Genomic DNA, 11,578 nt, shown 5'->3' on the forward strand with positions numbered 1-11,578 from the left:
AAAATATGTAGCTGGCTCACTAGCAATTTGGAAGCCAGATCGGCGGCCTTGCGTAGTATAGTGTTATCCAGTGTTCTCCATGGTAGACACAATTTCTGCATGGACTACACACAATACACATCTACACAACGTTTATCCTTTCTTAATTCTGCAGTAATTGTGTAGTCCAAAGGCCCACATACTATAGACCTCACTACCATTGTTTCAACCTTTTTAACATTCCTGGCTTTCTTGGACTAGTTCCCATTCTCTCTTAATGCAGGTTGATAGGTATTATGACACATGCATTATAGAATCACTTTAAAGGGAATCTGTCATTCCAATTTTTGACTAATATCTACAGTAATTCATGTGTAGTTCTGCAGAGAAGACGTCCAGATCGCTATTTTTTATTTTCCTACTAGCCCTGGTTCCTCCGCTGTCAGCTCTCCAAGCTGCACTCAAATACACAGCCTGGACTGCTGTGCTGGTCTAACTTAATGGAGAGGTCTCATGTGCACATGCATAGCAGTCCTGAAAATGTATTTCAACGCAGCTCTAAGTATAGACAGCAGGGGAACATGAGGCAGTAAAAAAAATAAAGAATAGTGATCTGGACTCCATATTAGTGATGAGCGGCAGGGGCAAAATTCGGATTCGCGATTATTTTCTTGTTCGTGAAAAATCGGCAATGTAATATTTGCGTAATGTGCACGAAATACAGACGTGGGTCACTATAGCTACATTTTTCAAGCTGCTTGAAGCTTCCTGAGACTGGAGAAAATGGTTGGCACGGCAGAACATTACAATAGCTTTATATGCAGAAAGAGTGCTCCAAAATGTCAGCGATTGCAAAATCAGCACTAATGATGCAAATATATTGGCGCAATACGTGCAACTTCCCATATTAACAGTTCTGACTACTTATTAGTGATTGGTGCACTGTATTGTTGTGACATCACAGCACTATGTATGTATAAAACAGAAATACATACATTTCAAAGAAAATGTCTGGCCTGTTAGTTCTCCTGAGCAGAGTCTATATTCTTGTATAGGGGTTAAAGGGTGAACACTAGGGGGCTGCCAGGCGAATGCCCTCAGGGGTAGGGCCAAGCCAAATCAGTTTAATGGTTTAGCAGATCTACATCCACTTTCATAACAGCTGCTGCATGTACATACTGCAGAGGAGTTGAGTTCATAGACAGCCTCCCTCTCCAAGCCTGTTCAAACCGCAGGTCTGAATTGACAGAACCCCCCCGTGTATTGTCCCAGGGGGCCTGCTGATTGATTTCTGCAGGCACCCAGTTCTGATCACCGCCCGCCGTGCAGCGGTGATCGGAACTACACATGACGTACCGGTGTCTTTAAGTACCAGGACATCATCACGTACCGGTACGTCATATGTCCCCAACAGGTTACTAGAGATAATATTGATTTTAAATACAGATAATCATATTCTCTCTGCCAAAAAACCCACAATGATTTAAATAAATAAATATTTTTCTGGTTAAGTATTTATATTTTTGTACAATTTATGCTATAAAGGCTTATTGTTCACCATTTCAGAAGTTTTTGTTCTGAATTTAGAGCACTATATCTTTTTCTGTGGTTTGCGCTTTTGAATAGTAATATAATTTTTTACTTCTTGCCTATAAGCTCTTTATGAACATTTGTAACTGTCAAACATATATACAAATAGTAAAAAAAAAAAATACCCGTTGTTGGTTTGAACCCTGGTGTATTATCTGCTTTAAAAGGGACAAAAAAAGAGGGCAGTCTCCTCCCCTTTTTCACCGATGCTAGCAATTAGCATACAGAGCGGGAGAATATACTTGGGGCCCCAGTGGACGAATGGAGCGGCGCCCAGGAATAATAGTAAGTGCAGTGAGATCCCTGGGGGCCGCTCTACATTTCCTGATAGTTTACAATGTTTGGACCCATAAAAGGTCCTCTTTAAAGAAAAAAAATAGAAAAAAGTCATTTAGACCTAAGAACACTGGTATCTTTCATCTTTACTTTTCGGTGTCCAGTAACATGCAGTATTACCTTTTTCTAAATCGTCTTTTTGCCTTAATGAGAGATATTCATACACTTGGCTTAACACAAATGATCCAGACTGTGGTCCCTGACTCTTCGAAGCTACTCCATTTCTAGTGGACGGTATATAGCTTTCCTGTCCAGTCTTTTGCTGTACAATAACATCTCCTCCACTTCCTGCTGTGACAATTCCTGTATGTGTAGCAGCTGTGCAGACAGAAGAGTCCTATAGTAATGGACATAAATTACATCAATACAGGTATCAATACACATTTTAATTCAAATCTCTTCACTGTAATATTAATTTAAACTACACTCTAACCTTCGTGTAGATAACAGTTCCCCATAGGTCTCCTTTTGTACATCCAGGGGGACAAGTCACTCTGTCAATCCAAATACAAAGTTTTGTTACAAATTTAGGCGAATATATCGAGACCTACTTTATGCAAAAAGTTTATGCTCATAAATCCTTTATATCAGTGATGGCCAACTTGCGTCCCTCCAGCTGTTGCCAAACTACAACTCCCATCATGCCCAGACAGCCTACAGCAGGGCATGGTGGGAGTTATATTTTTACAACAGCTGAAGGGGTTGCAGGTTGGGTATCCCTGCTTTATATTGATTACATATGTCCTGAACAGCACATCTTTGGCAATCTATCTATATATCTATAACTCTATGGCGCTTCATCTATTTTTGTGTTTTTGGCATAAACTAAGAGCTATTAGTAATATAGTCATACTCACCTAGTGATTGGTGCAGGTAATTGCTTTGCTGTTAAAGTACAAGTACCTATGACTAAGTAAAGAAAAATTGGATTCACATTATCTACCATAGAGGTTGTGTTTCACAATTGTCAATAATATTAAAGGGACTCTGCCACCAATTTCTGTCACACATTTGTGCCTACATCTGACTGTTCTTTGTGATTTTCCTTTTTCAGAAAATGGATAAATGGTCACTCAATGTATTCTATTTCCTGACAAGTCTTTAATTTCCCTCTTTTGTTTGAACTTTTAGCACAGCACACTTGGGGGGGTTATTTATTTTTTGGAGGTGTGGTCCTAAACTTTTGATCAGCTGAAAAACAGCCTGTTTCAGTTTATTCGTTGTTTTCATTAAATTGAATGCTCAAAAAATGTTTTGTCTCACTCCCATTTCTTCTTGTTGCATGTTGAAGCTCTACTTGGAACCTTGTTAAGATCCAGCCATGCTAAATATGATTTTTTGCCATATTTCAAGTGGTCTTAAACTTTTGATCAGGACTGTACATTTTACTATATATATATATATATATATATATATATATATATCATGCTAAAATAATTCACTTTCAAGTGTAATTGCCCAAGGATTTTCTAAGATCTAGATATACAGTACATCTGAAGGAAGTTCAGCAGATTTCAAGATGTTGAACAATAATATATGTTCTTAAACTTTTGCCATAACATGTACCTGATGGTATGGGAGCATCCAAACTCTTTCCTGTCAAGATAGGAATGGAAAAATACAAAACCTGTTAGTGTCAGAAATATCTATTTAGATTTAAAGGGAACTTGTCATGTTGAACATGACATCTGAGCTGAAGGCAGCATCTGATAGAGCAGGAGAAGCTGGGCAGATTGATATATGATACAAGTAAAACTTCTAATTTATACTTTTAAATTCCTGCTTATTTGGGGCTTTGAAGTTATTGACAGCCTTCCCTCTATGACTGTGTATACAGAGAGAGCTGTCAATCACTGATAGCTCCGCCTCCTGGACTTCAAAGCCCAGAATGAGCAGGAATTTAAATGTATAAATTGCAAGTTCTGCTGAACGTTTTAACATAAAACTATGCATCAATCCGCTCAGTTCCTCCTGCTCTATAACATGTTGCCTGCAGATTAATTTGTATTTTCATGTTAACAGATTACCTTAACCTGCTCAGGACCGCCGTACGCAGGATTGCGTCCTGGCGGTGGCACTGCTCTTCTGGGTGGACGCATATACGCGTCCTCCCGCGATAGCCGAGATTTCCTGTGAACGCGCGCACACAGGCGCGCGCGTTCACAGGAACGGAAGGTAAGCAAGTGGATCTCCAGCCTGCCAGTGGCGATCGTTCCCTGGCAGGCTGGAGATGCAGGGGAGTGGGGGGTGATCAATGACAGGGGGGTGATCACCCATATAGACTCCCTGATCACCCCCCTGTCATTGATCACCCCCCTGTGGGGCTCCATTCAGACGTCCATATGATTTTTACGGATCCACGGATACATGGATCGGATCCGCAAAACACATACGGATGTCTGAATGGAACCTTACAGGGGGTGATCAATGACAGGGGGGTGATCACCCCATATAGACTCCCTGATCACCCCCTGTCATTGATCACCCCCCTGTAAGGCTCCATTCAGACGTCCGTATGTGTTTTGCGGATCCGATCCATGTATCTGTGGATCCGTAAAAATCATACGGACATCTGAATGGAGCCTTACAGGGGGGTGATCAATGACAGGGGAGTGATCAGGGAGTCTATATGGGTGATCACCCCCCTGTCATTGATCACCCCCCACCCCCTGTAAGGCTCCATTCAGACTTTTTTTGGCCCAAGTTAGCGGAAATATTTTATTTTTATTTTTTCTTACAAAGTCTCATATGCCAAAAAATAAAATCTCACATGAACTCACCATACTCCTCACGGAATCCAAATGCGTAAATTTTTTTAGACATTTATATTCTTCCTTTTTATTTATATTACTTCCTTTTTTTTCTAGTCGAGAAGTGCATGTAAAACACACTAAAGTTTGTGATATACAGTGGATATAAAAAGTCTACACACCCCCTGTTAAAATGTCAGGTTTCTGTGATGTAAAAAAATGAGATAAAGAAAAATCATTTCAGAACTTTTTCTACCTTTAATGTGACCTATAAAATGTACAACTCAATTAAAAAACAAACTGAAATCTTTAAGGTAGAGGGAAGAAAAAAATGTAAAAATAAAATAATATGGTTGCATAAGTATGCACACCCTTAAACTAATACTTTGTTGAAGCACCTTTTGATTTTATTACAGCACTCAGTCTTTTGGGTATGAGTCTATCAGCATGGCATATTTTGACTCGGCAAGATGTGCCCACTCTTCTTTGCAAAAACACTTCAAATCTGTCAGATTGCGAGGGCATCTCCTGGTCACAGCCCTCTTCAGATCACCCCACAGATGTGGATTCAGATCTGGGCTCTGGCTGGGCCATTCCAAAACTTGAATCTTCTTCTGGTGAAGCCATTCCTTTGTTGATTTGGATGTATGCTTTGGGTCGTTGTCATGCTGAAAGATGGAGTTCCTCTTCATGTTCAGCTTTCTAACAGAAGTCTGAAGGTTTTGTGCCAACATTGACTGGTATTTGGAACTGTTCATAATTCCCTCTAGTTTAACTAAGGTTCAGTTCCAGCTGAAGAAAAACAGCCCCTTGGCATGATGCTGCCACCACCATGCTTCACTGTGGGTATGGTGTTCTCTTGGTGATGTGCAGTGTTGTTTTTGCGCCAAACATATCTTTTGGAATTATGGCCAAAAAGTTCAACCTTGGTTTTATCAGACCTAAACACCTTTTCCCACATGCTTTTGGGAGACTTCAGATGTGTTTTTGCAAAATGTAGCCCGGCTTAGATGTTTTTCTTCGAAAGAAAAGGCTTTTGTCTTGCCACTCTCCCCCATAGCCCAGACATATGAAGAATACGGGAGATTGTTGGCACATGTACCACACAGCCAGTACTTGCTAGATATTCCTGCAGCTCCTTTAATGTTGCTGTAGGCCTCTTGGTAGCCTCCCAGACCAGTTTTATTCTTGTCTTTTCATAAATTTTGGAGGGACGTCCAGTTCTTGGTAATGTCACTGTTGTGCCACATTTTCTCCACTTGATGATGACTGTCTGCACTGTGTTCCATGGTATATCTAATGCCTTGGAAATTCTTTTGTCCCCTTCTCCTGACTGATACCTTTTAACAATGAGATCCCTCTGATGCTTTGGAAGCTCTCTGTGGATCATGGCTTTTGCTGTGGGAGGCGACTAAGGCTACTTTCACACTAGCATTGTTTGAATCCGGCGTTCAATTCCGTCACCGGAACTGCCAGCCGGATCCGGAAAAACGTGTGAAAACTGATTACATTTAAATCCTGATCAGGATTTTGGTCACAATGAAAAAATGCATTGGAAAAAACGGATCCGCCATTTATGGACATTAACTTTTTTTTCACATTTTTCGGGTTTAACATGCAAAAGCCGGATTCGGTTTGACGGAATACAAGTCAATGGGAAAAAGGCCGGATCCGGTGTTCAGTCAAAGTGTTCCGGATTTTTGTCCGGAGGTAAAAATACAACATGCTACGGTTTTCTGAAAAGCCTGATCAGTCAAAAAGACTGAACTGAAGACATCCTGATACATCCTGAACGGATTACTCTCCATTCAGAATGCATGGGGATAAAACTGATCAGTTCTTTTCCGGATTTGAGCCCCTAGGACGGAACACAGCGCCGGAAAAGAAAAACGCTAGTGTGAAAGTAGCATAAGAACATTTCAGGAAAGACCAACTAGAGCAACTGAACTTTATTTGGGGTTAATTAGAGGCACTTTAAATGATGGCCGGTGTATGCTGACTCCTATTTAACATGATTTTGAATGTGATTGCTTAATTCTGAACACAGCTACATCCCCAGTTATAAGAGGGTGTGCATACTTATGCAACTACATTATTTTAGTTTAGGTTTTTTTTTGTCCCTCTACCTAAAAGATTTCAGTTTGGTTTTCAAATGAGTTGTACAGTTTATAGGTCTCATTAAAGGTGGAAAAAGTTATGAAATTATTTATCTTTGTCAATTTTTTTTTACAGCTTAGAAACCTGACATTTTAGCAGGGGTGTGTACACTTTTTATATCCACTGTAGGGTAAAACTGCTTCTTCCTTACCTTTCAGTGTTATGTAGTTTTTTTTTTCTAAAAGAATGCCTTTCCCATTAACCTCCATGGTTTTCATGATCTTGCAGTCAAAGAATAAAGACCTTTGTTTAGATTCAGAGGCCTTAAAAACTGCCCGGCCATGTGACGGCAGACAAGCGCTCTGATAACTATACTGCACTTGTAACAAGCCATGCATGTATATGATTACCACGTGAACTAATTTTAATCGTCTGGGCATGAATGTCCAATTCAATGACTGTAAGCAATGATCTCCCAAAAAATGAAGAAATATTATACAAAGGCTACTACTTCACTTTTGTAGGTTTGTTTGCTATTGTAAGCATATCCTTTCAAGTCAAGCCCAATTTTTAATTATATGGATGCTCATTCAGTTGCTGCAAGGAAAATATGTAGCTGGCTCACTAGCAATTTAGAAGCCAGATCTGCGGCCTTGCGTAGTATAGTGTTATCCAGTGTTCTCCATGGTAGACACAATTTCTGCATGGACTACACACAATACACATCTACACAAAGTTCATCCTTTCTTTATTCTGCAGTAATTGTGTAGTCCAAAGGCCCACATACTATAGACCTCACTACCATTGTTTCAACCTTTTTAAGATTCCTGGCTTTCTTGGACTAGATCCCATTCTCTCTTAATGCAGGTTGATAGATATTATGACACATGCATTATAGAATCACTTTAAAGGGAATCTGTCATTCTAATTTTTGACTAATATCTACAGTAATTCATGGGTAGTTCTGCAGAGAAGACGCCCAGATCGCTATTTTTTATTTTCCTACTAGCCCTGGTTCCTCCGCTGTCAGCTCTCCAAGCTGCACTCAAATACACAGCCTGGACTGCTGTGCTGGTCCAACTTAATGGAGAGGTCTCATGTGCACATGCATAGCATAGCAGTCCTGAAAATGTATTTCAACGCAGCTCTAAGTATAGACAGCAGGGGAACATGAGGCAGTAAAAAAAATAAAGAATAGTGATCTGGACTCCATATTAGTGATGAGCGGCAGGGGCAAAATTCGGATTCGCGATATTTCGTGAATATTTGGTAGAATATTTGTCATATATTCGCGAATTCGAAATTATTTTCTTGTTCGTGAAAAATAGGCAATGTAATATGTGCGTAATGTGCACGAAATACAGACGTGGGTCACTATAGCTACATTTTTCAAGCTGCTTGAAGCTTCCTGAGACTGGAGAAAATGGTTGGCACGGCAGAACATTACAATAGCTTTATATGCAGAAAGAGTGCTCCAAAATGTCAGCGATTGCAAAATCAGCACTAATGATGCAAATATATTGGCGCAATGCGTGCAACTTCCTATATTAACAGTTCTGACTACTTATTAGTGATTGGTGCACTGTATTGTTGTGAACTTGTGACATCACAGCACTATGTATGTATAAAACAGAAATACATACTTTTCAAAGAAAATGTCTATAAAAAGTGAATTATAATTTGAATATAGAGTAAATTTCTACCTTCCTCTACATTCACATCCCACTTTAGGTCTGTTAAGATATGAAATAAACATATATGAGGAAGATATTAGACTGTATTTGTCCACAAAAAGAGTTTGTCCAGGATAATATTTTTTACTCCATTTTAGAAAAATGTAATTTAATTAAGGTAAAAACAAATTCTCCTTTCCTTTCAATGGCTGCCCTGGAGCTTAATGCCACTATTAGACTGGCTGTTTATGCCCACCGTTGCCTCTCTCCTTCAGGTGAGTACAACCACTGGGGTGCTCACCATCATTCCTGTAATTTGCCTTTCGTGGCCATGCTTCCACCCAGAAGGCACGGTCGCTGGTGTACAGTAGCACAGCTCTGTCCACTCCACATAGGCTGTGGCCTGCTGTGCTTCCTCTATGCCTCTCTTCACCTGTAGGGCATGCTTGCGCCTCCTTTGCCTCTTAAAGGGACATTGTCCCCGCACCCACCCCTTACCCAGACAGTGATTGACTACCTTGGGGTATATTAGGCATCTTCCCTGTGGGGAAAGTACCTGAGTCCAAGCCCTCCATATACCCACAGGTCCAAGCCCTCCATATACATTTTAAAAGAGTGTGTTTTTTTGTTTTTTGTATGTTAAATATAGTATTTAATAAAAGGAAAATAAAAGTTATATTTTAATATAAGACCAGAAACAGGAATTATAGTCAGCAGACTATTGGAATATTGATTTGACCTCCTGGGTTTAGTGGGTCATCTGAAGTAGTACCTGAGTAATAGGATCTAGCTGTGTATTGTGTCCTGCTAAGATGTGCCATTGTCTTGCTTTATCTGCCCATGTAATGACCTCTCCCTGTCTCTGGATTTGAACCTTCTGTCTGACCTGCTCTCTGCCTTTTCCTCGTATTAACCCTAAGTTGCCTGCCCTGACCCTTGGACTGATTTTGCATTGCACAAACTTTGCTTGCCGTGACCTTGGCTGGTCCCGACTACCGTTTTGCCTGACCCCTTGCTGCTTCACAACGGTGTTTGTTGACCCCCTGCGTAAGCAAAATCTGATCTAAGACTACTTCAGAAAGTACTGGCCTGTTAGTTCTCCTGAGCAGAGTCTATATTCTTGTATAGGGGTTAAAGGGTGAACACTAGGGGGCTGCCAGGCGAATGCCCTCAGGGGTAGGGCCAAGCCAAATCAGTTTAATGGTTTAGCAGATCTACATCTACTTTCATAACAGCTGCTGCATGTACATACTGCAGAGGAGTTGAGTTCATAGACAGCCTCCCTCTCCAAGCCTGTTCAAACCGCAGGTCTGAATTGACAGAACCCCCCCGTGTATTGTCCCAGGGGGCCTGCTGATTGATTTCTGCAGGCACCCAGTTCTGATCACCGCCCGCCGTGCAGCGGTGATCGGAACTACACATGACGTACCGGTGTCTTTAAGTACCAGGACATCATCACGTACCGGTACGTCATATGTCCCCAACAGGTTACTAGAGATAATATTGATTTTAAATACAGATAATCATATTCTCTCTGCCAAAAAACCCACAATGATTTAAATAAATAAATATTTTTCTGGTTAAGTATTTATATTTTTGTACAATTTATGCTATAAAGGCTTATTGTTCACCATTTCAGAAGTTTTTGTTCTGAATTTAGAGTACTATATCTTTTTCTGTGGTTTGCGCTTTTGAATAGTAATATAATTTTTTACTTCTTGCCTATAAGCTCTTTATGAACATTTGTAACTGTCAAACATATATACAAATAGTAAAAAAAAAAATACCCGTTGTTGGTTTGAACCCTGGTGTATTATCTGCTTTAAAAGGGACAAAAAAAGAGGGCAGTCTCCTCCCCTTTTTCACCGGTGCTAGCAATTAGCATACAGAGCGGGAGAATATACTTGGGGCCACAGTGGACGAATGGAGCGGCGCCCAGGAATAATAGTAAGTGCAGTGAGATCCCTGGGGGCCGCTCTACATATCCTGATAGTTTACAATGTTTGGACCCATGAAAGGTCCTCTTTAAAGAAAAAAAATAGAAAAAAGTCATTTAGACCTAAGAACACTGGTATCTTTCATCTTTACTTTTCGGTGTCCAGTAACATGCAGTATTACCTTTTTCTAAATCGTCTTTTTGCCTTAATGAGAGATATTCATACACTTGGCTTAACACAAATGATCCAGACTGTGGTCCCTGACTCTTCGAAGCTACTCCATTTCTAGTGGACGGTATATAGCTTTCTAGTCCTGGCTTTTGCTGTACAATAACATCTCCTCCACTTCCTGCTGTGACAATTCCTGTATGTGTAGCAGCTGTGCAGACAGAAGAGTCCTATAGTAATGGACATAAATTACATCAATACAGGTATCAATACACATTTTAATTCAAATCTCTTCCCTGTAATATTAATTTAAACTACACTCTAACCTTCGTGTAGATAACAGTTCCCCATAGGTCTCCTTCTGTACATCCAGGGGGACAAGTCACTCTGTCAATCCAAATACAAAGTTTTGTTACAAATTTAGGCGAATATATCGAGACCTACTTTATGCAAAAAGTTTATGCTCATAAATCCTTTATATCAGTGATGGCCAACTTGCGTCCCTCCAGCTGTTGCCAAACTACAACTCCCATCATGCCCAGACAGCCTACAGCAGGGCATGGTGGGAGTTATATTTTTACAACAGCTGAAGGGGTTGCAGGTTGGGCATCCCTGCTTTATATTGATTACATATGTCCTGAACAGCACATCTTTGGCAATCTATCTATATATCTATAACTCTATGGCGCTTCATCTATTTTTGTGTTTTTGGCATAAACTAAGAGCTATTAGTAATATAGTCATACTCACCTAGTGATTGGTGCAGGTAATTGCTTTGCTGTTAAAGTACAAGTACCTATGACTAAGTAAAGAAAAATTGGATTCACATTATCTACCATAGAGGTTGTGTTTCACAATTGTCAATAATATTAAAGGGACTCTGCCACCAATTTCTGTCACACATTTGTGCCTACATTTGACTGTTCTTTGTGATTTTCCTTTTTCAGAAAATGGATAAATGGTCACTCAATGTATTCTATTTCCTGACAAGTCTTTAATTTCCCTCTTTTGTTTGAACTTTTAGCACAGCACACTTGGGGGGGTTATT

At 40.1% G+C, this 11,578-nt stretch overlaps 1 protein-coding gene across 1 annotated transcript in view; it reads right to left on the reverse strand.

Moving 5' to 3' along the window:
- Nucleotides 1–11,369, reverse strand: part of LOC122944159 (cysteine-rich secretory protein LCCL domain-containing 1-like) — a 31,697-nt gene extending 20,328 nt beyond the window's left edge. The window contains exons 1-7 of the mRNA XM_044302390.1: nucleotides 11,281–11,369; nucleotides 10,857–10,917; nucleotides 10,544–10,760; nucleotides 3,472–3,501; nucleotides 2,763–2,814; nucleotides 2,339–2,399; nucleotides 2,026–2,242 (exon numbers count right to left, since the gene is read on the reverse strand). Coding sequence (XP_044158325.1) covers nucleotides 2,026–2,242; nucleotides 2,339–2,399; nucleotides 2,763–2,814; nucleotides 3,472–3,501; nucleotides 10,544–10,760; nucleotides 10,857–10,917; nucleotides 11,281–11,369 — 727 coding nt within the window. The remainder of the gene's footprint in view (nucleotides 1–2,025; nucleotides 2,243–2,338; nucleotides 2,400–2,762; nucleotides 2,815–3,471; nucleotides 3,502–10,543; nucleotides 10,761–10,856; nucleotides 10,918–11,280) is intronic.
- Between the last annotated feature and the right edge of the window lie 209 nt (nucleotides 11,370–11,578).

This window comes from Bufo gargarizans, chromosome 7 (assembly GCF_014858855.1).
Source record: "Bufo gargarizans isolate SCDJY-AF-19 chromosome 7, ASM1485885v1, whole genome shotgun sequence".
Taxonomy (NCBI): Eukaryota; Metazoa; Chordata; class Amphibia; order Anura; family Bufonidae; genus Bufo; species Bufo gargarizans.